The 26,322-nt window shown below is 40.9% G+C and overlaps 3 protein-coding genes across 5 annotated transcripts in view; 2 read left to right on the top strand and 1 right to left on the bottom strand.

Annotated features, from left to right (window-relative positions):
* The first annotated feature begins 23 nt into the window (after window positions 1-23).
* golm1 (golgi membrane protein 1) lies at window positions 24-12,269 on the top strand. 3 transcript variants are annotated; one of them, XM_017467544.3, is made up of 10 exons: window positions 24-177; window positions 2,057-2,221; window positions 4,997-5,176; window positions 7,184-7,238; window positions 7,335-7,437; window positions 7,528-7,648; window positions 8,510-8,681; window positions 8,989-9,129; window positions 9,231-9,335; window positions 10,861-12,269. In XM_017467544.3, the coding sequence occupies exons 2-10, from the start codon at window positions 2,090-2,092 to the stop codon at window positions 10,971-10,973; spliced, it is 1,122 nt and encodes a 373-aa protein (XP_017323033.1). In that variant the 5' UTR covers window positions 24-177; window positions 2,057-2,089; the 3' UTR covers window positions 10,974-12,269. The 3 variants fall into 3 exon arrangements, with proteins under 3 accessions (XP_017323033.1, XP_017323034.1, XP_047011402.1); XM_047155446.2 differs by having other exon boundaries at window positions 59-133; XM_017467545.3 differs by lacking the exon at window positions 9,231-9,335.
* naa35 (N-alpha-acetyltransferase 35, NatC auxiliary subunit) lies at window positions 11,715-26,208 on the bottom strand. Its single transcript, XM_017467541.3, has 23 exons — window positions 26,084-26,208; window positions 24,967-25,095; window positions 22,918-22,951; window positions 22,680-22,794; window positions 22,509-22,583; window positions 22,155-22,322; window positions 21,994-22,060; window positions 21,157-21,200; window positions 20,997-21,047; window positions 20,829-20,912; window positions 18,181-18,295; window positions 17,893-18,071; window positions 17,733-17,792; window positions 17,520-17,626; window positions 17,338-17,404; window positions 16,874-16,972; window positions 16,270-16,448; window positions 14,733-14,872; window positions 14,365-14,432; window positions 14,103-14,243; window positions 13,900-14,022; window positions 12,775-12,855; window positions 11,715-12,670 (listed from the first exon to the last, which is right to left on the bottom strand). Exons 2-23 carry the CDS (start codon window positions 25,085-25,087, stop codon window positions 12,611-12,613), a joined length of 2,178 nt encoding a protein of 725 aa, XP_017323030.1. The 5' UTR covers window positions 25,088-25,095; window positions 26,084-26,208; the 3' UTR covers window positions 11,715-12,610.
* agtpbp1 (ATP/GTP binding carboxypeptidase 1) overlaps window positions 25,537-26,322 on the top strand; it is a 29,188-nt gene continuing 28,402 nt past the window's right edge. Inside the window, exon 1 of the mRNA XM_047155445.2 lies at window positions 25,537-25,665. The gene's annotated coding sequence lies outside the window, so the exon portion shown is untranslated. The remainder of the gene's footprint in view (window positions 25,666-26,322) is intronic.

Genomic DNA, 26,322 nt, shown 5'->3' with positions numbered 1-26,322 from the left:
CTCAACGTTCACATAAGAGTCGATCCAAAGAGCCGATTCACTCACAAACGATACATCACTACCGTGAGTCAGACGACGGTTGTTGACGGATGTAAACCTTTGTTCAGCGAAAGCGGATTGTCGACATGACTGAGTGCGTTGACCTTAGCTAGCCGATCTGTTTACGCCTTTACTTCGGTAGGATAATGTCTTGTATTTTATTTGCCCCATTCTGCAAAATAAACAAAGATAATACGAGTGCGATAACTTGGCTGTTTGGTTAGCGAGCTAACTGCTAGTCTGTGCTCGTGCGCTGCTTTATGGGCTGCGTTATTAGTTAGCTTGCTTCGCTAATTGCAGTTGTTTTTATCGAACTATTTTACACACACGTCCAGGTTTCTGCACACAGATAAGATTTGACTAGTGACTTATGAATGATTTATTGTTCGTCCACCAAGCTAGCGTAATATTCTTGCTCCCCCTTCCTGTATTTCTTTAAATCCCGCCCCCGGGTTAGTATTGGGCAGTATTTCAAACTCCACTGCCGCTCGAGGATTTTAATTGGCGCATTATTTTTGCACAACCAATTACTGCGCAGAAGGCGGGGCATGTTGGGGGTTAGGTTGAGGATAGAGACCAACGCCGCAATTGCTCAGTTGTTGACGTGTTGCTTCCTGGTAGTTAGTAACACGTTTTTTAATGTTAACCGTCATGTAACAATAGCTTTAATCACGCTTAGTTAATTATATACACTTAGTTGGATAATTTCCAATTGTAAGACTTAATTGGCACTCAAAAGGGTTCAGCCTGAGGATATCACTTAAGTGGTTTTGGCCAATTCACATATCCCTGAAGTGAAATAAACAAAAATGAACACAGCCCTTGTTGTGTTTTACGGTTGCTAAAGAGCCGTACAAAGTTATTATTAATAACAAGTAGACACAATAAGACAGGATAAAAGCAATAAACATACAAAACCATAATGCTCTTTGCATTTTGTTTCAATATATTCTGACATGAAAAGGAAAAAAATACTTTTTTTTAAATAACTTTATTAAATGTACAATGCTGTGAAAAAAGTATTTCTTCTGTTTTTGTGTATATCTCGCACTAAATTGTTTCAGAAATAAATAAAAATAACTAAGATAAAACAAAGGTGACCTGAGTAAATACGAAATACAGTTTTTAAATGATATAATGTTATTTATTGAAGCAAAAAAGTTACCCAATACCAACTGGGCCTGTGTGAAAATTTACAAAATCTATAAAATAATCTGTAGTCTATGGGCTAAGACCCTCCCCATGTCAATCCCCCACCCCCAAACACAAGTTGACATGTTCCTGTTACTTGCGAGAATGAACCTATGTGACCTGTGTGAAGTAGATGACTGTTGACGACACAAGTAGCTCTGCATGCAGGGTGAAAGCATTGAGAAGTGTTTCACTGCATTCAAATGAAAGAAGGAAGGCGAGGTGCGACTGCCAGTGTGAGCAAAGGTGTTTCTTTTCGTTGCTTGGTTAACAGCCGCTGAGACTCGCGGTAACAGCAGTGGTGTTTTCACCACAAAAAAATAATAATAAAAGCAAACCTCATTCGAACACTACTGACTGTGATGCACAGCAATTTATGGGCTACAGTCAGTTTGTATACCTGCAGTATGGTTTGTGAACCTAATCGATTCAAAATCAAACATTTTGAAAGCTTTTGTGTTTGATTGATTAAAGTGAAGTACATCCATAAAATGTGCGCTTTTGTCTCATTATTAATCAGATATAAAGACATTTGTTCAGATAATATCCGAAACCTCAGACCTTGGTTACATCCGGAGCATGTTACAAGTTGCAGTATGAATAGCGAGGGCTAGAATTGCCAAACAGGCTTGATTTATTATTCAGTAGAAATCAGCCAGAACAGGCCAAACAGCTCTTAAGAATAAAAAAAAACCAACTCCCAGTGCAAATCCGTGAAGCTCCACCCAGCTGTCAGATTCGCTACAGCGGCGGTGAAGGTTAGGAGCAGTAGAAATCTGACACACGTGAAACACTTTCTCTTGATCTGCTTCCTCTGTGCTTGCAGTGCTGCATTGACTGCTGTTTTCGGACCAGAGGGATGATTGGAGCGCTGGTGAACGTCCGGAGAGGAGCACGCTCTCCGCCTTTGCTCACGGTCACCCTCGTCGCTTGCATCCTCCTGTTCGGGTTCAACTACTGGGTGTCCAGCTCGAGAAATGTGGAGCTGCAGGTTTGTCTCGTCTGAGTTCTGATGTACGAGTGTGAATGCTATCGGCTGAGAAACGAAAACTGCACAGTTCTCATCAGTATTAGTATCCAGCGTCTATAAATATGTAAACAGCGCTGGTTTGCTTTGAGCAGAACTGATTGTTTTACTGTCCTGCTTTCCATCTTCAGCAGAAATGAAAACATGGTTATCTCTTGTTTATTTTACACAGGCTGGGTGCAGATGTAATATTATACGCTAGTAGGTTTGGAAACCCGGCAGCTGTGTTTGTATTTATATGGACACGTCTGCACGCACACAGAAATTGTACTGTATTGTATTGTAGAAATTTGTGCCCCCGACATGTAGCTAAGAAATATCACATTATTATTTAACGAGGGGGGGCAGCCCAAGGAGCCCAAATGCAGTTTTACACATTTGACAATAGAGTTCCTTATTTGAAAGTGATTAGACATGCTAGCTGGATATAGATTTGTTTAGCTAGCTAAGATATTTTTTTCTGACTTTCATAATGAGGTTTGATATTAAGAAAACATTTAACTTTAATTGATCTTGTCTCTATAGCCACGGACTGACGTTGTGTAAAGTTACAGCCTGAATGAAATCGGGCAAGACCGGAGTTTGAGCCAAGAAATGAATAATAATGGAATTTTTTTAATTAATATTTATTTATTATTTATTACATCAATATTTATTTATTTATTTTTAAGGTAGGAAGTTTTTATGTAAGCAGCTCAAATCAGAGTATCTGTCCTGGATGATCTTTTTGGTTGCGCTTTCATTTCCTAGCACAATACTGTCCATTTCTGGTGAGCGTTTTTTGTTTCTCGAACTGTTTCGGAGCACCGGCAATAAATACGACCAGAGATGGCACCGATCCGATACACAGAATTGATATGTGGCTGAGGCTAGCCATAAAAAAAAAAAAAAAAAAATGGATCAGATAGTGGAGGGAAAAAAAGAATGAATTTGTCACAATCCAAATCCTGTAAGAAATGGAAAAGATTGGAATTGGGTTTGAAAAGCCTCACACATCCAGCTTTGGGGGTTCGAATCCTACCTCCGCCCTGTGTGTGTGTTTCCTCCCCCAGTCCAAAGACATGCAGTGTAGGCTGATTGGCATCTCTGAATTGTCCGTAGTGTGCGAGTGTGTGTGATTGTGCCCTGCTATGGCTGTCCCCTGCTTTGTGCCCCTGGGATAGGCTCCAGGCACCCCCACAACCCTGTGTAGAATAAGCGGTACCGAAAATGGATGGCTTGAATATCCATATCAGTCAACACTCATGGTTTCATTATTCGTATCAGGGAATGTGGTATTGTGCCATCTCAAAATATACCCAAAAATAAAAAATGGAAAAAATCTCAAACCCCTAATTCCCATTATTTCTCAAAAGGTTTCTAAAACAATTGAGGTCTGGGGATTTTCCAGAGCAAAGTTGAAAAATCACACCCAGACACTTTACCCCAGTGGTTCTTACAGTGGATCTAGAGGGTGCACAAATTGTTTTCAAGAAAAAAAAAACACAGATAGGGCATCATTTTGGTACTAGGTGTATTTTATTGCTTTTCAAATAGGATGTGCATAAATGGAAAAACTCTGCGTTTTCTCTCCCTCTGTATTTTCTTTTTGCTGGGGAGAGGCGGAGCTTAGCCTGCCTTTTATCTAGAGCAGTGTTGCCAATTTAGCGACTTTTCAGACCCCTTTAGCGACTTGCGACAAATCTAGCGACTTTTTTTGACAAACCTTAGCAACTTTCCAAATGTCACCAGTACTGTCCTGCAAACCCGAGGTCTTTCTTTCCCGCTGCACTCCCACCTCTTTCTGCTCTGTTCAGTGAGTGGCTGAGAGCCGGAGATTTAAAAATGTCACGGATAACAAGACATGCCCTTCGTCCCAATTTGCATCATTCGTATGCGGATGTTCTTAGCATGCAAGACAAATGTAACGCAACATGATTTACATGTAAAATAGTATGTGTTATTACAACCTAGTTCTCTTGTTCAAAGTAGCTGTAGTGTTCGGAAGCATTTTTGATAATTCATGTTCCATATCTGTCCATTATATAGCTTTATAAAAGTCATAAGTAATTATTTTTTAAAGTTATGAAAAGTAATATAAAAAAGTACAAAAATACTCAAAAGTGAAAAAAAACCCTATTTATCTCTCTCTCAATAACAGATTATAGATAAGGTTATATATAGATAGGTTTTATATAGAATAGATAATCATTATACCTGGTCTCCTCCAAAATGGTGGTGGTGGTGGGGGGGGTGACATGATAGGGGAGGCTTGGGGAGCTTCAGTTACAAAAGGTTGAGAACCTCTGCTTTACACCGTACAGGAATGATGGAGCATCAGTGTTGTGTTAGGCTTAGACATGAAGCACAAGAATTTTACAAACAAGCAGACCCTTCACTTTTAGGCTGAAGTCCATATGTCCAGGTGCAAAAAGTCGCTGTTATATGTTGGGTATTGAGTTTGGTGACTGTACAGTCATTATGTGGACCTGTAGTATTCAATACAGGATAACATAAAGTGCTACTTTGAGAACTGTAGGCAAATGACAGGACTTGATGCAAATGCTGTCTACGAGCGCAGGAGAGCATGAGAACATAATCGTTCTCATCGTCATCAGGCTCTCAGTGATTGAATCATAATATCGTGTGTGATGGATGTCTATTGTGTTTTTATTTATTTTACGTTGTATATTACTCACCATCCCTGCCATAACCAGGAAGTAAGTTGTCATTTCTAATCAGGCGTGTTTGTGTGTTTAGACTAAGCTGCTGGAGCTGGAGGAAGCTGTGAGGCGGGCGTCGGCCGAGAGGGCACGGGAGCAGGTGGGCCGGACCGCGGCGGAGGAACAAGTACGCAGGCAAACAGAACAGCTGGCCCTCTTGGAGGGAGCTCACCAGAGACGGCAGCAGAGCGCCCAGAGCTTGTGGAAACAAGAGAAGGTATGTACAGTGGGGGAAATAAGTATTGAACACGTCAACATTTTTTTTTCTTCAGTAAATATATTTCCAATGAGGTTATTCACGTGACATTTTCACTAGACTTTAACTCAAGAAATCCGCACATATGAAGAAATCCAAACATTAAAGTCCATAAATGAAGTTATGTGTAATAAAAAGGAATGACTCAGCGAAAAAGTACTGAACACGCTAACTGAAATTTATTTAATACTTAGTGGAGGAGCTTTTCTTTATAATGACTGCTTCAGGACATACAGTTTCCTGTATGAAGAGATTAACGGGCCGCAGTATTCAGATGTGATTTTGGTCCATTCTTCTAAACATATTGTCTTTAAATCTTGTTCAATTGGTTTTAAGTCAGGTGATTGACTGAGCCGTTCTAACACCGTGATTTTTTTTTTCCCCTGAAACCAATTGAGTTTCCTTTGCTGTATACTTTGGATTGTTGTCCTGCTGGAAGGTCCGCCCACGTCTCATCTTCCTCATCCTGGTGAATGACAGCAGATTCTTTTCAAGGATCTCCTGGTAAAGGGCTCCATTCATCGTTCCTTCAATTATATAAAGTCTGCCAGTACCATGTGATGAAAAACAGCCCCACAACATGATGCTTCCACCTCCAAACTTCACTGTTGGTGTAGTGTTTTTAGGGTGCAGTGCTATTTCTTCTCCAAACATGGTGTGTAGTGTGACAGCCAAAAAGTTCGATTTTGCTCTCGTCTGACCAGACTACACTCTCCCATTATTTCACAGGCTGGTCCAAATGCGTTGTAGCAAACTTTAAACAAGCTTCGACATGCCATTTCTTTAGTAATGGAGTCTTGCGGGGTGAGCGTGAGCAGTGGAGTGCATTGACTATTGTTTTCTCTGTGATGATGGCACCTGCTGCCTCCAGGTGTTTCTGGAGCTCTTTCCGAGTGGTCCTTGGCTCTTGGGCTACTCTTCTGACTCTCTGGTCAGAAATCTTGCGAGGAGCACCTGTGCATGGCCGGTTGATGACGGAGTGATGTTGCTTCCGCTTGCGGATAACTGCCCCAATGGTGATTACTGGGGGATTTTTGAAATACGTCTGTATCCGATTCCATGTTTCGTAACAACAATAAGATTGCGAAGGTCTTGGGAGAGCGGTTTGCTTTTACCCATCATGAGATGTTTCTTGTGTGACACCTCGGTAATGAAAAGCCTTTTTATAGACCATTCATTTACTAACCCAGCTGATATTAATTTGCACGGATAGGGTTAATTACTTACGGATTTCAGCTGGTTCCTCGTCTTAGCTTGGAGAACTGCTTTTTCTTAGCATGTTTTTTCCCTGTCATTACTTTATTAATTAATCCACTTTATTACACATAACTATTTATGGACTTGAATGTTGTGAATTCTTTATATTTGCAGATTTCTCAAGTCAATATTGATGTCTGGTGAATAACCTCATTGGTAATATTTGTATATATGTATTCGCATATGTACTAAAACGTCACCACTGGCATTTGTTAAAAACGGGCAGGACCGATATTCTTCTGACATTATGTCGTCTAAATTTATTCGCTTAATCACAAAAGTTTCTGTCATGGGACTTCAAGCAGGATCGTAGGCTATAGCTAGTGGATTTTAAAAAATGAATAAATCATTAAACACTTAAGTCGTTAGACTCAAACCGACCGTATATAGAACGTCAAATAAAGTAAAAAAATCGCCAACATAAGTAATCAGTTGAGAGCCGCAACAACGATAACAAGCTACTTACATTTATAGAAGTTGGCTGAAAGTTTGGCCACCGTAATTTATTTATTTATTTATAACGAGCTGAAAGGCTTCAGAAAACATGTCACTTCCAGTAGGGGAACATAGTGAGGATTGATTCCGCATGGTTTTGCGATGCATTGTGGGATTTTATTTATTTATTTATTAAGGCATGAATTGTTAGGTACATAAAAATGACAAAGCGCCGCCTGTCATGTTTTGTTCCTCATATAGCATGTTTTCTCGTAGGAGAGTCTACTGCTCAACATCTCTTCCACTGCTAAAACTGTTCAGGATATGAAAAGTAAGTTCGCTCTGTACCTTTCTCTGCTGCATCAGTCCTACAATATCACGTTCCCTTTTGCCCAACAAACAACTCTGCACTCCTCTCCCTCTCTAGACCAGATGAAGAGTCTGCGCGAGGACCTCAGTAAGGTGCAGAAGGAGCTGCAGTCATGCCAGAACAACATGAACACACTGAATAAGAAACTCACCTATGACATGTGAGTGTGCCACAGTGCTGTGTAGATTCTTTTAGTGTAATATAGCGTGATGGTCATGATCATTGTGTGTATGTATATGTGCGCATGCAGGACTCAGTGTAACACGCAGATATTAGCCCAGAAGGAGGAGTGTAATGAAAAGGTCGCAGCAGCCAAACTGGAGGTACAGAAGAAGTATGAGAAGCAAAATTCAGCAGCAGCTGCTGTTCAGGTAAGCCGACAACCAGCTCAGTTGTTTGTTTGTTTTTCGGCCATTTTAAGGGCTGTCTCAATTGCAAAATCCTTCCAGTGCACTGGAACGTTCGCGCCCTAAAAAAAACCCCACAGCATGTTCCCTTACTCAAACAATGTCATATTTTCTGAAGCCACAACAAAACTTTGATGTTGGCTTGACAAAACCAGTCTGAAAGTTTAAAATAGTTCAGTTTGAAATCTGAAGATGGATAGACAGACAGACAGGGTGCCAATACTTGTAGAGTTGATTAGATAGGTAGTGACAATACCTATAGAGTTTATTAGATAGATAGGGTGACAATACTTGTAGAGTTGACTAGATGGATAGATAGGGTGTAAATCTAAAGTGCCTGCCCTAAACCAGGGTTCTCAAACCTTTTACAGCCACTTAAAACGTAAAATATATTTCATGGACCCCCTCTGAACAAACTATTCACTTATTAGGTTCATCATTTAAGTGTGTCTACAATAATATTTTGGTGATTTACTGGAGCCATAAAGCTTGATATTCCTGAACTTTCCACATGAATTCTAAGTTGACGTTATTCCCAGGCTAATAAATATGCTCAGTGATAAATAGAAAAACTTTGATAATAACAGATTGAGATTATCACCGCCTCCCTGGCTATACTTCATGGACCCCCACTGTTCTAAACATCCAGCGGTCCACACTACATTTTAAGAAGAAGCAGCATAGCCATAGAGAAGAAGACCCCCCCCCCCCCCCCCCCCACCCCACCCCACCCCACTGTAGAGGTTATTAATAAAACACTATCACTCATTGAGTTTTCCAACGTGAACATGCGTCTCGCATCTCTCCCGTCTGTCTCGTCTGTAGCCTGGCGTCGACTCCACTCAGAAAGCAGTCGTCTCTAAACCCGTGTCAGAAGCGCTCGCTGGAAACGACTCGGCGGAAAACGCTGGAAAACCCCTGAAGAGAGAACCAGCTCCAGGAGCCAAGCCCAAAACTGATGATCACCTTGAAACCAATGAGATTCCACAAGATCAAGGTATGCAGGATAAACATTACGGTAAAAATATTATTCAAGGATTTATAATATTTGCATATTTAAATGACAAATAAAAATCCACAGTCATTCTCCAAACATGACTGTCCTCGTTGAATGTAAGAAGAAAATACTTTGTTCTGTGTTCTATTTAATACATGAGAATTAAGTATGTGGTCTAAAAGGGATAGCGCAGTAAGTAATTTGAGCAACTGAAGGAATTTGACTTTCCCTTGCAATATTGTGAGTTTAGGCATCAGTATGTACATCGCTGTAATTTCTCCCTTTCCATTTCGTCTCCACATTAAAGCTGTTCTAACCGCGAATGATTCAGACAAGCTGGAGTTGCCATCCATCCCCTTACTGCCCAAGCAGAACAGCACCCTGAACAGCCTAACCAATGCCATGGAAGGAGTGATGGACATTAAAGGAGGAGACTCGAAGGATGCAGGTAAGAACGAATGAAATTGTATACTCCATCCCTGTTTCAGCTCACACACACACACACACACACACACACACACACACAGCTCACACTCTTTCCCTGTGCAGATGCTCTGTTAGACGCTGCTGCGGTCACTAACGTGAAAGAAGAAGAAGACGCCATAGAATACGACAACGAAGGCGAGATTGAGAAACGGCTGTCTAAGCTAAAAGGTGCAAATCGCCGTGATTTAATTCTTTTGGAAAATATTCCAATAAACATTCAGTGCTGTTGGTACAGCAGTGAAGGAAAACGCTAAAGTTAATATTGATTCTATAGTACTGACTGAGGGTAAGAGCTGAAATAGCAGGAAATCAGTTGGTCTCGGTCGTTCTCGCAGGGACGTTTGGATGGCGGCAAAACAAGAATTGAATTAAACGCAGAGAAAACAAACAGCGGAGGATTGGCAAATGGCGGTTGGGTGAACTCCGTGGATGAACACGCGCTTTACATTTAACAGAATGAAAATGAAGAGTGCGTACAAGTTTGTAAGCTTGCGAAGTTGTTCTCACTCTTTAGTGGGAAGACACTGGGTGTGGCAAGAGAAAGTGCTCATTTACATGTACGTTTACGGTATTTGGCAGACACCCTTATCCAGAACGACTTGCAGAAGTGTGTTGAAGGTAGGTGATTTGAGGTAAGCGGGTGCTGGTCCATTTTTGGCTTTGTAGGCAAGCGGCCGAGTTTTAAATCTGATGCAGGTAGCTACAGGAAGCCAGTGGAGGGAGCGTAGAAACAGGGTGGTGTGGGAGAAGGTAGAAAAGAAATCGGCAGCTGGATTCTGGATGAGTTGCAGAGGTACGAATGGCACTCGGAGGAAGACCAGCCAGGAGTGAATTGCACTAGTCCAGTCTCGAAATGACGAGTGAGCGGCCTGTGTGGATAGAAACGGACGAATCCTGCTGATGTTGTAAAGGAGAAATCGACCCAAGCGCGTCAGATTAGCATTGTGAGAGGAACAGGACAGTCGGTTGTCCATGGTTACCCCAAGGTTGCATGCAGTAACCGAAGGTGGGATCGGAGAGTTGTCCAGAGAGATCACGAGATCCTGACGTGGTGATGAATCACCTGGGATGGACGGCAGTTCGGTTTTGCTGGGATTATGTTTCCGCTGCCATCCACGACGAGACCTGAGCAGAAACAAGACTTACAAAGCTCCGCCCCGAGACATTTTTCCGCTCGAGGCAAGATGCCACAACCTTACTCATACACACATCCATCATTAAAAAAAAAGTCATGATGTCAGAATATGAATGGGAGTAAATTAAATTAAAGTGTAATACTTATCAGAGTTGCACTAGGGTTGCTATAGTGATGTGAAAAACAGCCTTAACAAAAACCCGCTGTACATCCATGGGCTTGTTTTTGTTAGATTACGTATTAAGAAAAAATACATCAGCTGAACTTGTAGTATTTCTTTATCATTCGTATGGATTAAAAAAAAATCTTTGTGGTTTCCGAGATAGTCCTCATTGCAAAAGTCCAGGGGGTGGAGCTGGATCTGACTCCACCTATAAACCTGACTGTAACCCCTAACCCATAAAATCTTGTACAAAAGCAACACTTCGGTCTGAAACACAGAGTTGCCTCCACCCCGTGGACGTTTAGCGCTGCAGTGAGGGCTACTTGGTGTGTCCTGATGTATCATTTTTAGCCTTTTAAATCGAGTGTGTTCGTGCGATCGGCTGTTGTTTGCAGACGATAAAGCAGCTGCGCAGGAGTTTGATGAGGAGCTGGCCGACTACAACGGCGACGATGAGAACGAACCCGAATTCGAAGCTGACAAACAAGCAGAGCTCGCCAAGGTCTAACACACACGCACACAGAGACTTACACTTGTGCCTGAGGACTGGGGTTAACCCTCCATTCAGTTCCTGCTGGGTTCAACAGTTCTAACCCCAGATCGCTTAACCGCCGTTTGTATGATGGCGAGCAGGCACAGAATTTACGTTACTGCTCAGTTTCGCTGACATTTCTCCTCACGCACACCGAGTCTCTCACCTGTGGTTGCACATCACAATGTTGAACAGGTTGGAACACCGAACCATATTCCTAAAGCTGGAGTCTTTTATTGTTTTTATACGCTACACTGAAATCTGGAAGTTTCACATTGTCAAATCTCTTCTCTGTTTCAACTCCTAACGCTGAGTAGCGTACTAGAACCGCTGCCAAGTGAACCTTCTGCTCTCACGGTCTGCTGTAAATGGTGGAAAAGGGCGGAGAAACACCGTTTGATTTTTCAAAATGAGCAACATGTCAAATGAGAACACTGACCAGGTGTCAAATTAGAAGCAAAAATGTTTGGGGTTTGTTTGGGTTTTTTTTTTTTTTTTTTTTAAATCAAGGGTTCCTATGCAAATAGTTCATACTTGTGTGTAGTGCAAGAGTTTTTACATGTTTACATTGTGTGTGTGATTTGAGACGTAACCCAAGAGCTACAACATGTAACATTACTAGCTACATTATAATACGGAAATAAAATCTAAGATATGCTGAAGTTGAATATTTTCCCATAATGGCATGCCACGATTTTTTTTTTTTTTTTTTTAATCCCATTATACCCCAGAAATTCAAATAGCCTCAGCAACCATTTTTCTCTCTCGAAGTTAATAATACAACCGACACTGGAGACTCCTTCCATAAATTTTAAATAAACATTTAAGAGTGTAAATATTTTCTTAATAATATATTTAGAACCAAGCAGATGTTTTCAACACACTGAAAATCTGATCAATGTAGAATTTTTTTTTTTTTTTAATGATTTTAGTTAATGATCTTAATCAATGCAAGAAGCTTTTGCTCTGAGAAGAGGTTTGATTGATGAAACTCCCACAATCTAAGTGCAGATCTTTCTAGAAATCATGCTAATCTGAATGTATGTACAATTGATCAAAGTATGGTCATTAACTTATTACCATTTTGCTGAAATCTGTAACATTGCAGTTGATTGTGTGCTTGTTAGGAACCTTTTAGTCGACACAAGTTCAGAAAAAAAATTAAGCTAAACTGTATTTAAAGCCAAGCTTTATAGTGGGGAAGTACTGTTGCGTTTATGAAAATTGTTCGGATTAAGAATTGTCAATAAATCCTAATACCAAATAACTGTCTTTTGGTGGTGGTTTTTTTTTTTTTTTTTTTTTTTTAAAGAAGGATTCTAAGTTAAATAAGTTTGGCATGATGTTTTAATTCAAAAGTAACAAACCAAGACAGATTTACACACGTGCAAGTCAATGGAAAGGACTTCACTCTCTCACACACACGCTGACCTCTGAATACTGTGAACAAGTTCTCTCCAAATCATAATTAGAGATTCTTTCAGCACAAGGACTTTTACAGTCTTGGTCACGTTGTGATGTTTGAACTGAACAGCATGGCAGCTGGATGAAAATGACCCCGTCGTGTGAGGAGAGCAGAGTTGATTGAGGAGACACGAAATCTTGAGCTGTCATCAGATAATTTTGACGACAGGGAAGTACTTGTGTGCGGAGAAGTCGAATTCAGGAAGGGCCTGAAGAAAAGAGGGTATGAGGATAGAGGACAGGATTAGAGCTTGATGTTATGTTCTCTGCATTGCATTAATATTGGGGAGGTGGGGGGATGGGGTTGCTCTACCTTAGTGTCCTTCTTGTGTCCTCCAGCCAGTAGCTTCATCACAACGATGTTGGGTTTGGCCACTTTGAGGATACGATTCACCTGGACAAGCAGAATGTTGGTTAACGGATGAATTTCATGTATTAAAATGAAGACACTGGTTAAATTGCATGACAAACTGGCTTTTGGAGAATAACATGTATATTAATACATCTGTAGCACACAAGTGGCCACTTGCAGCACAATGTACAGCGGGGATCAGAACACAATCCTCATTGTATTGTTTCTCTCTTGTATTTTCCCCCTTCCTTTCTCCCATCTATACGTTCCTGGTTTGTCACATTTTGTTTTATACTTGATTTATCGACATGCATCTTTTTTGCTTTTGTTTTTTTCTCCTCGAAGTTTCCTCTCTTATGAGTGGCTTTAATATTCCAGAAATGTAAATGTAATTAGTGTAGTTGTTGACACTAGCTACATAAAGTCCAATTTCAATGAATCATTTAAATAATTCTAAAAATGGGATGTGTTGATTCTGTTTATATTTTAAATCAAGAAAATGGCCTCCGATCTCGAAGCCTTTGGGGTAAATCCTGCGCCTGAGGGCTACAATACACTGATACTGACTCAATCTCTCAGGCCTCTGAGATTAATGTAACTTCACCCAACCCTTCTTTTTATTTATTAAAAAAATAATATGCCAGAAATTAGGGTCAAATGGTGCGTTGAACTAGTCTCAATCCAGAAACCAAGAGAATCTAGGGAAGCCTGGCTTTTCAATTTTGGTTCAAAAGCTATGACCATAAAAGTACTTCCAAATTTGACCAGATGGTGGCGCTACAGCATTGGCAGCACTTGGCTGAAATTTGGTCAGACTGTTCCTTAGATACACCCCAATCCGTGTGCCAAATTTTTTTACCAGACGGTTCTATGGTCTGCCATAGACACCCTAGCCAGGTGAAGAAAAGGTAGAATAACAATAGGGTGCCTACACACCTTCGGTGCTTGGCCCCCGAATAATATGTCAGTAAGCATCTAAATTAGATCATTAGACCTTGTCAGCATCCTCACTGTTAGCCATGTGGTAGCACTTCTGAACAACCTATAACAAACCACTCCTAAAACATCAGAACTCGGTGATCTCACCTCAGTGTCAGGACTGGTGACGTTCTCCAGGATGAGTTTGGCCTGTTGGAAGTGTTTGCTGGCTGCCATGTACAAGTCGGCCGAGCGTGGAGGAGGACTGTACTTCTTCAGATCGGACATTTCCTGCATTTCCAAAACGCGTTTAGAGCATACTAATACATTCGAACCGGCAGTTAAATATGAGACAGACGAGGAATTCAGACCTTGAACTGGATGTAGTGCACTGGAGGAGGTGTGACCACGCTGTTGAAGGGTGCGAAACGATGCTCGTAGCGCACCTGCTCGCTGTCCAGCTCGAACTGAGGTTTCCGTACCTTTCCGTCCATGTCTAGGGCGATCATGGTCTAGACAGAAAGGTTACAATTACAATTTTCTACTTAATAAATAAATAAATAAATAAAAAAAATTTTTTTACTGAACTATTCCTTTAATTGTGTATGTGTGTGTCATTCTTGAGCAATTCACCTTATACATGCCTGCGCACATGTTCTGGTATGCTTGGCTCATGGTGATCTCCTTCCCCAGAGGACGAGCTAAGCAGAGAACACCACAAAAGTAACCACATTGTGCATCATCCTTACCAGAAGCACTACTGGAACGACGCTTACAATTCTCATCATTCAAAATTCCACTGCGCGTCTCACTATAACGTCTTGGACTATTCTATGTTCACTATGTAGGTTACACGTTGTCTTCACGCGGTCCAATGCAATTCTAGTTATTCTCAATATATACATACTGTATGCGCCATAGAGTGAACACACTTAAGGAAATAACATAGGCGCTACACGTTTTCAGACTCGTAAACATCGTGCGGTGAGGGTGAGGTGTACCTTTCTTCTTCTTCTTGCTCTTCTTGCTGCTGCGTCCTTTCTGCTGCTGCTCCTCCAGGATGCGCTCCTCGGCCATCTGAGAGCTGTCGGCTCGGCTCAGAGTGGACATCAGCCACGCGTACAGGAACTCCGACAGGTACCTGCACACGAGTGGGCGTGAGTATTAGAGATGAAGAACCCTTTATTTTTCACATATACACATGACAGCACGGTGAAATTTATTTTCTTCGCAGATCCTAGCTTGTTAGGAAATTGGGGTCTGAGTACAGATCTGTAGAAGTGGCAGAAAATGGTGTGTTAGATATCTGAGAGAGAAAAGAATGACTCATTTATACATTTGAGCAGTTGAGGGTGAAGGGCCTTGTTCGAGGACCCGGCCAGGCAGCTTGGCACTGCTGGGATTTGACCTGACGACCTTCCAGTCAGAAGTCCAGCTTCTTAACCACTGAGCTTCCACTGCCCACTTTATTAAAATAAAAATGTCGATGATCGTGTATTACTTCTTGCATGCTGCTTGAGTGTTTGAAGATTATTTTACATGGCCGTCTTAAGTAAAGTAAATGGCTCCTTTTAAAGCTTAGCAGTTTAAAAAAAAAAAAATATTGGATCGGTATTGAAAAAGTGGCATGCTACTATATACTCTAAAGTCTGTACATGCTTATTCTAATGTTACAGAATATCACCGAGCATTTAGTTGCCAAACACTTGGTTTAGTCCTATACTCTCATATAGGACTTTATTAGGAACACCTGTACACATACTCATTCATGCAATTATCTATGGGCTCAGCAAAACTGGACAGATGAATACTGGGAAAATGTAGCCTGCTTGATTTCTGCTGAGGCACAGAGATAATAGGGTCAGAATTTGGCACCAACAGTATGAATCCATGGACCCAACTTGCCTTGTGTCAACAGTCCAGGCTGGTGGAGGTAGTGTAATGGTGTGAGGAATGTTTTCTTGACATTCTTTAATAGCAATAGCATCGCTTGAGTTCCACGGCCTGTTTGAATATTGTTACTGATCATGGCCACAGTTAAATATCTTCTAATGGCTACTTCCAGCATGATAATGCACCATGTCACAAAGCAAAAGTCGTCTCAAACCGGTTTCATGAACGTGACCGTGAGTTCAGTGTTCTTCAGTGGCCTTCCCAGTCACCGGATCTGAATCCTGTAGAACATCTTTGAGACGTCATAGAACAGGAGATTCGCAGCATGAAAGTGCACCTGAGAAATCTGCAGGAATTGCGTGATGCATTCATGTCAACATGGACCAGAATCTCAAAGGCATGTTTATAACATATTGTGGAATCCATGCCACGAAGAACTGAGGCTGTTTTGAGAGCAAAGCAAGGCCCTATCCAGGATTAGTACAGTTTTCCTAATAAAGTGCTCAGTGAGTGTATTTTGTAATACATGTCCAGGTTTTCATATTATAGTGACATAGGATTAAACAATCCACTTCCATAATTTAAACAACCACAATTTATTATTTTTTTGATCAGACATGTGTTACACTCGTTAACATGACCTACCAGTAGATGTAATAGTATTCGTGCATGCTATAGAGCTCAAGCTCAAAGCCGCTGAGCAGGTAGTGGATCATGATGCGCAGGTTGTGGTACAGAACCCAGGTGCCCAGACACGCCAGGTGCTGCCTCTGAGGCTCAAGCTTCATCAGGAGCCCGTGCAGAGCTGCATCCACCTTCTCAGCCTTCACACGATACAAAACACTCAAATGAATCGAATATAACAAATACAATTTTGTCGATTTGTGAAATTGCATACAAAACAACAATTATATATACACATATCGATACATACAGGGGTCTGAAGAGCGCAAAAAATAAAGTGCACTGTTACTAACGTCTTTTTTTTTTTAAATAAATGCTTTGATGAGGTGAACAAACAAAGCACATAAAAATAATTAAATAAAGACGAATGAAAAAAACAAAAACAAACCCACATGTAGTGCTGCAATGGTGGTCCTGTGCGCAATTCTGAAAATGGCCACAAGATGGCGCCATTTATCGGTGGATCCGATATTACAAAACCGCTACCAGATTATGGAAAACCGCTTAAATATCGGGAAAACCAGTTACCGGTCGATCTCTAATTTAACCACACACAATCACACACCTCGTCCTGCAGGGTGGCGAACTCCTCCAAGATGTGTCCGAGCTTGTCTCTCTGGCGCGCTCTGTTGTGGCCGTGAATCTGTATCAGACTGCAGAACGGCTGTGAAGCACAAGTTACCATATTAACTCTTTCGTTTGTCTATTCATTCATCTTCGGTAAGCGCTTTCCTCCTGGTCAGTGCATCCTATCCTGGGCACACTGGTCATGAGGCGGGAATACACCCTGGATGAAGGACACGTTCACAGCTAGAGGTTACCTAGTGTAACCAGCATGTTTTTGGGAGACTGGAGGAAATCGAAGAACCCAGACGAAACCCACATGGACACAAGGAGAATGTACATGTACAGTACACAAACTTGACACCACTCTGCCACCTTAAATTATATTATAGCGGTCATGCCTATATTACAGGTTATATCACGTACTGGTGGACTTAAAACAGATGATAACATGAATACCCATACCCGAGAGCAGTGTGTGACGAAGGAGTCGATGTAGTCTTTGGCCTGGTGATTATTGTACAAACAGCACCTGAGAACATAACTGATGTTTAACACCACACATCGACAGTATTCTGAGTAAGGGAGAACAAATGATTTTATTTATTTATTTGGGCAATTATTGCTTTAATAATAAACGCATTTACTTTGAGGACAGGACGGGGGGGCTGACAAAATAGCGGAGAGCGTCTTTGATCATGTCTTGCATCAGGTGAGTTCCGAACACTTTCTTATTGTCAATCAGAAACGTAGTCTACCAAATAAATAAGAAAAAGATAAAACTGAATTATTACAAACAGCTTGTATTTGTTCAACGTGGATCAAGTTCTAGTGTCACTTGCATGAGTTTTACTGCATACCTGTAATAAAGATCTGGAGAGTACACAAGGGGACTGCTCGCTAAACTCACAGAAGAAGTCCTGGGGGGGGAGAAAAAAAAGAAACCCCAACACGCATGTTAGTAAAGCAGCTTCGAAATGATCGGCTCGAATTCCACGCGTTTCTGCATAGCTTCAGTACCAGGATGCTGTGCAGGTTGCTGGTGTTGATGACGTCACACACGGTCTTGATCCGCTCGATGAGTTTGGTGAAATAGTTGACCATCTCTTCACGCTTGATGATCTTGGCGTAGCGGGGAAAAGTGGGTGGAAGCAGGCGCTGGTTTACCAATGGTTCAAAGCCCATCATGATCGGGTGATCTGGGCGAGAGAGAGGGAAAGAGAGAGAAGGGAACATGCTGCTACTACTACTACTCCTCAAATGTGTGTGCTGTGGATGCCATTGCATGAGTAAGAGTATGTAAGATACCTCCTTTTGTGGTGTCATTCTGTGACTGAATGCCGTACTGAATGGTGGAATGTATCGCAGGCAGGAGGTCTGCTGCCTGCGTCATCAGCTTCTGCGCTTCACTCACTGCACTCGTCTGAAATAGGAACTTCATTAATCCATTCATCCAACTACTCAGAAGTTTTTATTTAAAGCCCTATACAGACGGAATTAGTTAGTTTTACATAGGGAGGTGGGGCAATATAATTAACAGAGTATCTCTTGGATTTTGCCTCTGTTGGAGTATCTCTGTCTGAAACGGTCATGTCAGTGATTTTTATTTTTTTAAACGATAAGCATCTACATACCTTAGAATAAAGATCGACGGATTGATCTGTTTTGCCGATTAACAATAACTGGAACTATCAGTTATCTGCAAAAATCCACACCGATAGTTCTTCCCGGTTGCATCCATTGCAGGAGAATCGTCATTATACGGCACGAGAGCGGCCTCTAGAGGCGAGATGAAAACTATCACTGTCCAATTTTATTGTGTTATTTGAAGTAGGTTTTTTATTTTTATTTTGGATGTTTCTATTTTTATTTGGAGTCACTTTTTGGTTCAGTTTAGATGGATATCTTTTCTTTACTTTAATACTTAATAGTTAATATTTATAGATTTATTTAATTTTAAAAAAGTACAGTACATTTTCATGGTACACGGTTTCAGTACTGCTTATTTTTGTAATAAAGTTACTCTATTAATATTTTACTTTGAGCGTTACGGTTTCATTCAGTATCGATTTGAAAAACTATCTATTGATTAATCGGTTAGCGGCAGGTGAATCCCAACGTAGTTATCTGTATCTGTAAAATCCACTATCGGTCGACCTCTACCTCAGAAGAAAAACAATCGAATAGATAAGATACCAATATGTGGGAAAACAAGGTTTCATGTGGGTTTGGTTTTCAGTATAAAGACACTTCAGGAAGCGCACTTTTCCATCGTCTCCCCCACCGAACCCAAACCAAACAAGAGTTTAAGCTTCGAGCAATAAAATAAAATTCTTTTAAAGAATTGAGTTATTGAGTCCCTAGCACAGATATAGCCTACATACATGTTATAGTCATGTGACCTACTAATTATCACTAGAGCTGCAACAACTAATCGATAAAAATTCGATTATGAAAATCGTTGTCAACGAATCTCATTATCGATTAGTTGGTCTGCGCGCGGCACGGGGTACATTTACTCATTACGTTACTTCTGTTCAGAAAACACGCCTCGGAGAGTAAATAATCAAGTTGTGTCCCAAAATAACGTACTATACACTTACACTGTGCACGGACTACCATCTAGTGTGTGAATTTTAGAAAGGTTATAGCATCTCAAATGGAACACCAGCGGGTTTTTACTAACTGGAAGTATAATCCACTTCCTAGTCGACGGCGCTTTATGTCTCCACATGTAATGCGACACCGCTAGCTGTATCCTCAGAGTCACCGATAATGACTTTCTTCAGTTTACGGTTTCTGTCAGCGTTACCTTTTATTCCCAACATGACCTCAGTCCTCATGAGACGGAGGTGAAATAATCACGTGACCGAGGATGAACGTGTGCGACCTCCTAAGTCCTCTAAGGCAGGGGGGCATTTTATATTAAACACCGCCGAGAAGATTTATAAACTTTATAAAAAAAAGCGGAGTTTCTGCAGCACGGAAGCAGACAGTGATGCGGTCGCGAGTTGCTTAAAAGGTTTAATTTAATTCCAGTTTATTGTCATTATATGCTGTATTTACACGCTTGCAGTTTAAATATTATAACGGAAGTGATGTGTTAGTAACGAGGCCGTGTTGCTCCTCACGTGCGATGCAGACGCGGTGATACAGAGTGTAGTGTGCGTAAGATCTGTAATGTCTAAATAAAACATTATGATCAAAAGTAAAATATGTCTAAAGGCAGCAAGTAACAGAAACCACAAGGTGCAGTGAAAGTGAGTTTTTATTATTCATTTAGGACTGTAGTTTAATTCGGTGCTTTTTGTGCATCCATAAAAAATAATGCTATCTATCTATCTAATATATATATTTATCTTATTTAGTTAGTTTATATTTATATTATATATAAGTACTTATGCATTTTTTTATGGATTCACAAAAAGCACCAAATTAAACTACAGTCCTAAATTAATAATATATATTCTGGTGTGTGTGTTGGGTTCTTTTCTGTTTTGGACAAACAGTTGTGTGAAGTTTTACTCTGAAGTTTATATTTGTAACACTCAGTTTGTGGATTTTATTTTAAATAAACAACAACAACAAAAAAGGCACTGAAAGCTTGCCCCACCCCATCTGATTAATCGACCAATCGAAAAAAATAAATCGGCCAACTAATCGATTATGAAAATAATTGTTAGTTGCAGCCCTAATCATCACATGCAACTTGACATAAGCTCCATGAAGGGGTTATCATAAAGGTAAAAACAAATCAGTCTGTATTAAAATAAGGTGTTTACATGGGGGTAAAAAATGGAATGTTTGGTGTGACGACCATTGTGTGATTTATACAGAATCTTTTATCCTGTGTGAACTGATGATAATTACTACAGATGCCGTCTGGAAACACTAGTAAACAAACGTGTCTGGAAATCTTATCCCAAATTAGATTGAAAATATAATTGAATTCAGACCTCTTTCTTGGTGAAGGAGATGAGAGCTGTCAGTAGGAGGCGAGTGAATTTGATCCTGCTGAACAAGGCCAGGCACTGCTGATGCTGCACAGAGACACATGTGCTCTATAGATAACAGTAGCACTAGTACAACTGGTAGTATCTGGGTTATCAGATTATCAGTCTTACATCAAGCTCCACCTCAGGGTCCCGTTGCTCGCCCTGTCGACTCCGTGTGCTCTGTGAAATCGAGAGGGAGAGGAAATGTGAGAAACCTGGTAGTTCATCATTAATGCAAGACGATGTGTATCGTTTCCATTCATCCTGTCGTTCGGGCTTTTGATCTCACCTTCACTTTCCTCTGCAGCTCATCCTCAACATCCTTCAGCATTCCTGCAGTGAACACACACAAAAATAGTAGGTGATGTGTCCTACTAAGTTCAGGGCTGAATTGTCCCCCATTTGCATGGTCATGTTTATTATGTCCACGTGAATCTGTGTCTTATTAAAGTGTCTTGAATTAGCAAGCGAGATATATGTTTATTGAGTAAAGTGTCCTACATGTGGACATAAGGGTCTTATGTGCAGGACTTAAATGTCCTAATTTCAGAAGGTAAATTTGTCTTACTTTGGTGAGGGGGGGAGAGGTGTCCTACATTTAACAGGGGTTACATTTCTTACATTTGAGGGGACCCACACTTTAGGCCCTAATCTTTGATCTTCAGGTGCAGAAATGTCCTACATTCAGAGCCTAAACTATGGTACACTAAGGCACTGAGGTTCCCCATGTTTGGAGGATGAAGTGCCCTACAGCCAGGGTGGGAAGTGCCCTACAGCCAGGGTGGGAAGTGCCCTACAGCCAGGGTGGGAAGTACCCTGCAGCCAGGATGTGATGTGCCCTACAGTAAGGGTGTGAAATTAAGTTACCTATGACCTAGTCACCCTGCGTTCAAAGGCTTCAGAGTTAGGGTGCCTACCTGTGTCTAAGAGTATAGTGTCCGACGTTGGGGGTAGAGTGCACTACATTCAGAGCTGAACTGTAATATTTGAGGCTCATATTTGCAGTGAAATGCATTATGCTGGAAGGTGAACTGCCCTACTTTCAAGCTGAAAGGTCCTGGGTTTGTTGGGGTGGTGTCCTATATTTGAGGGGTGGCGTGTCATACATTCAGAGAGGGTGTGATACCTGTCACTCTCAGATCTGTTACGTTGTTGGCCATTTTGAAGCCGTACGTCATGGCCTGGAAATCCTCCTGTTAGACATAAACACAGCTGATAAAATTCACACATGGAGTAAAACGGCAACTGTCCAGAAAGCAGAAGGTGTGAATGACATTGCCACATCACCTCCTCAAACACAGCAGCCTTGTTGACCTTCTCACGGGCGATATCACACACTTTGAGGATGCCGAGAGCGAAGGCTTTGAGGGCAGGATCCTGGATGAGCTCAGGGTTGTGGACATACAGACACGTGAAGACTGTCTGTGCTAGAGAGTGACCTTCCAGCCAAGTTATCTAGCGAGAGAGAGAGAGAGAGAGAGAGAGAGAGAGAGAGAGAGAGAGAGAGAGAGAGAGAGAGAGAGAGAGATGGGGTCTCAATATTTACAATATAGCATGTTTTGTGCAAACAACTTAAACAGATATTTGTCTGTAAAGTTCATAATGTATTATTCAGTGCTATATATTATGAAGGTTACGAACCAAGCAGCAGAAGCATGTGTCAACGATGCCGATGAGTTCAGGCAAAGTCAGATCCTTCACTCTAATCGCTTCATCCTACCCACAGAAAAACAATTACAGGCATAACGTACGAAAGAACAGCAGTCTCAGTGAAATTACAGTTGTATTTAAGAAAGAATATTAATGCTGGACCTTCACAGCCTGCTCGAAGTTAAGAACTTTCCGGTTCACTTGGTTCCCGATCATGCCAGCATCCATCTTCGGGTCCATCATCTCAATGGCAGACATCGCCTCGAAAAGACCAAACCTGCGAATAAAACAAGCATTCAACTGCCTCTGAAAGCCTACATCGCAGATGACAGAGTGTTACCTAGTAAAATAACTTAACCTTGATGGGATAAGGTTACTTAGAGGCATTTCTGATACTCACAATTTGTCATGGAGCAATTCGCCGAGTTTAAGTTCTGCACAAGTGGAGAGAGAAAAATTATTTATATAAAAGGGTAAACGATGTTACTAGTTAATACTTTTTTGCTAAGGTTTACTGGTTTTCATTAGGTATTGAGGGAAGAGTCACTGAAAATCACTGCAGAGTTCTTCTGACTGATCACATTTATCCTATGATGAAACATTTCTGCCATGAAGGTGTAGTGTACTATGATATAGTACCGTACAATGCTGTATAATATAATGTAGTGTAGTATACTACAGTGCTGTACAGTATAGTACAGTATAGTATAATGTAGTATAGTACAATACTGTATAGTATACTATAGTACAGTACAGTATAATGTAGTATAGTAAAGTACAGTGCTGTATAGTATAATGTAATATCGTATACTACAGTGCTGTATAGTATACTATAGTACAGTATAATGTAGTATAGTATAGTACAGTGCTGTAGAGTATTGTGTAGTATGGTACAGTGCTGTATAGTATTGTGTAGTAAAGTACAGTGCTGTATAGTGTAGTATAGTAAAGTACAGTGCTGTATAGTATTGTGTATTATAGTACAGTGCTGTATAGTGTAGTATATTACTGTACAGTATTGTGCAGTACACTTCTGTATAGTAGTTCTGTATTGTGCAGTAAAGAACAGTACTGTATTGTGCAGTATAGTACAATGCTGTACAGTATTGTGCTGTATAGTACAGTGCTGTATAGTGTAGCATAGTACAGTGCTGTATAGTGTAGTATAGTACAGTGCTCTATTGTGCAGTATAGTACAGTGCTGTACAGTATTGTGCAGTATAGTACAGTGCAGTATAGTGTAGTATAGTACAGTGCTGTACAGTATTGTGCAGTATAGTACAGTGCTGTATAGTGTAGTATAGTACAGTGCTGTACAGTATTGTGCAGTATAGTACAGTGCTGTATAGTGTAGTATAGTACAGTGCTGTACATTATTGTGCAGTATAGTACAGTGCTGTATAGTGTAGTATAGTACAGTGCTGTATAGTGTAGCATAGTACAGTGCTGTATAGTGTAGCATAGTACAGTGCTGTATAGTGTAGTATAGTACAGTGCTGTATAGTGTAGCATAGTACAGTGCTGTATAGTGTAGCATAGTACAGTGCTGTATTGTGCAGTATAGTACAGTGCTGTATAGTGTAGCATAGTACAGTGCTGTATAGTGTAGTATAGTACAGTGCTGTATTGTGCAGTATAGTACAGTGCTGTATAGTATTGTGCAGTATAGTACAGTGCTGTATAGTGTAGTATAGTACAGTGCTGTACAGTATTGTGCTGTATAGTACAGTGCTGTATAGTGTAGTATAGTACAGTGCTATAAAGTGCTAGGATGCTCTACTAAGTACTAAAGATGCTTGCCATGAAGGGGTTGAATTATTTTGAGACTGGTGAAGTCATTACAAGTTGCATTTTCAGTTGAATTTGGGGAGACCACTATTTCCATTGCTTTTGTTTGATTTGTTCATTGCAAACAGCTGAAAGTCTGTACATTTTGATAATAAACTTGATTTGCAATGGGGGTTGAATAGTTTTAATTGCAACTTTAGAATAGTTTAGTATAGTATGCTGTATGCAAACAACTCATTCAGATAATGCAAAAATAAAAAATGGATGGATGGATCCACTGGCCTTTTGTGAAGAAGACAGTGCACTGGACACACTCAGTTTCATCTTTACAAACTGCTACATGCTCTTACAAATACATTTTCCATTAGGTAAAACATCTTCTATTTGCATGTTTCGCATCACTCAGTGGGAAAGAAAAAGAGCTATTCTGGGAGAATTCGGTGTCCCTGGGGAGTCAGTCATATCACAGCCACTTCAGCTGCATCCAACATCAACACACTGCTTAGACTCGGTTAGCGCTTTTATACCGCTTCATATGAGACACGGAACAAGGAGGTCGATTTGTGTGAATTGGCAATCTGCTCTGGACCCTGGACATACAAAATGTCCGCCTGAACCTCTTTTTAGATTATTTAATTATCATCAACACCAACAAACACACCTTTACAGGATGCTTTGAAGTCCTGAGTGATGTCCACCCAGTCGGCATTGTTCCTCATCTTCTCCGGGATCCCAAGACCCCAGGCGCCCTCATCCTCCTCGCACGACGACTTCATCACCATGGAGACCGCTGCAAACACAACACGCACAACTTCAACTTTACCAAGGGAGACAAGAGCTGCGTTTGATATGGCGTAACACCGTACACGAGAATACGTTCAAGGTGGATTTTGCCCTGAGAGACCAGAAGGGTGTGAGTTCAGATTATAGGACTGGCACGGAACCACTGTTGGGTCTCTAAAACTGCTCCATGGTGCTTTACATTCACTGACCCTGCACTCAATGGGCAGTGTACAGCAACCCGGCAAAGTGTCTTTAAATAGCTCAGGTCTAAAGCTATAATCAGCCATATTTGGTCACACTGGAAAGTTCAATGTTTGGGCTGACTGTCCCAGAAAGGAAATTGACAACAAGACTGGCAAATGCCCGGGGGGGGGGGGGGGGGGGGGGGGGGGGGGGGGTGGGTGGGTTTGGGGGAGAAAAAAAGCCCTGAGTAATAGTTATTGGCACACACAACCCTGGTCAACCCTGGTATGGATCTTGGATCAATGCACCTGCTGTACTAGATCTACGTTACTTAATATCACAGGGAGAAGGAAGAAAAAAATCCTAGTGACCCAACTCCAATTTATTACAGAAGGTAAGCAGAGAAATGAGAGGTACAATACATACACATAGAGCTACATATGATGATGTACTGAGGCTTGCAATGACATGAGTCCATGTAAATATTGATCTCATTAAAATAATACTTTTCATTTCATATCCATACAACACAGCAGCAAGCGCCTCATTTAAACAAAATGACTAAACCTCCATGGATAACGTAAGCTTAGGAAATAAAAACGTCTTTTATTTTTATTACCGTCCAGCTGACATTCAGTAACGTCAGCTCGAGCTACAGCTAGCACGCGAGGTAACACTAATTACAACCAAAACGCTAAAGATTACAAGTACATCCTTAATCTCATATATAAATATATATATTTATAAAAAAAAAAGAATAATTTCTACTTGACTTTAACATTATTTATTATCCGCGTGAATAAATGACACACCTTGCTAATTTTGTTGTTCTCCGTCGCGACCGACCACTCATCAACGATTTCGCACGGCGCTTGAGAAAGCCGTCATTACCGAACTGCATTATGGGAATCGTGGTTGTAAATAATTCGAACTATTAAGAGCATACGAGTATTTCGTTGTACTTCAAAAATAGCTGTGTGTTTATAAATACCCTGGGGTTTATGAGCACCACCTGCTGTGGTGTCATGTAATAAATGTTCACGGTACGCTT

This window comes from Ictalurus punctatus, chromosome 5, assembly GCF_001660625.3.
Source record: "Ictalurus punctatus breed USDA103 chromosome 5, Coco_2.0, whole genome shotgun sequence".
In the NCBI taxonomy this organism is placed as follows: domain Eukaryota; kingdom Metazoa; phylum Chordata; class Actinopteri; order Siluriformes; family Ictaluridae; genus Ictalurus; species Ictalurus punctatus.
The sequence above is the reverse complement of the archived record's forward strand: the minus strand, read 5'-3'. Positions and strand labels throughout refer to the sequence as shown.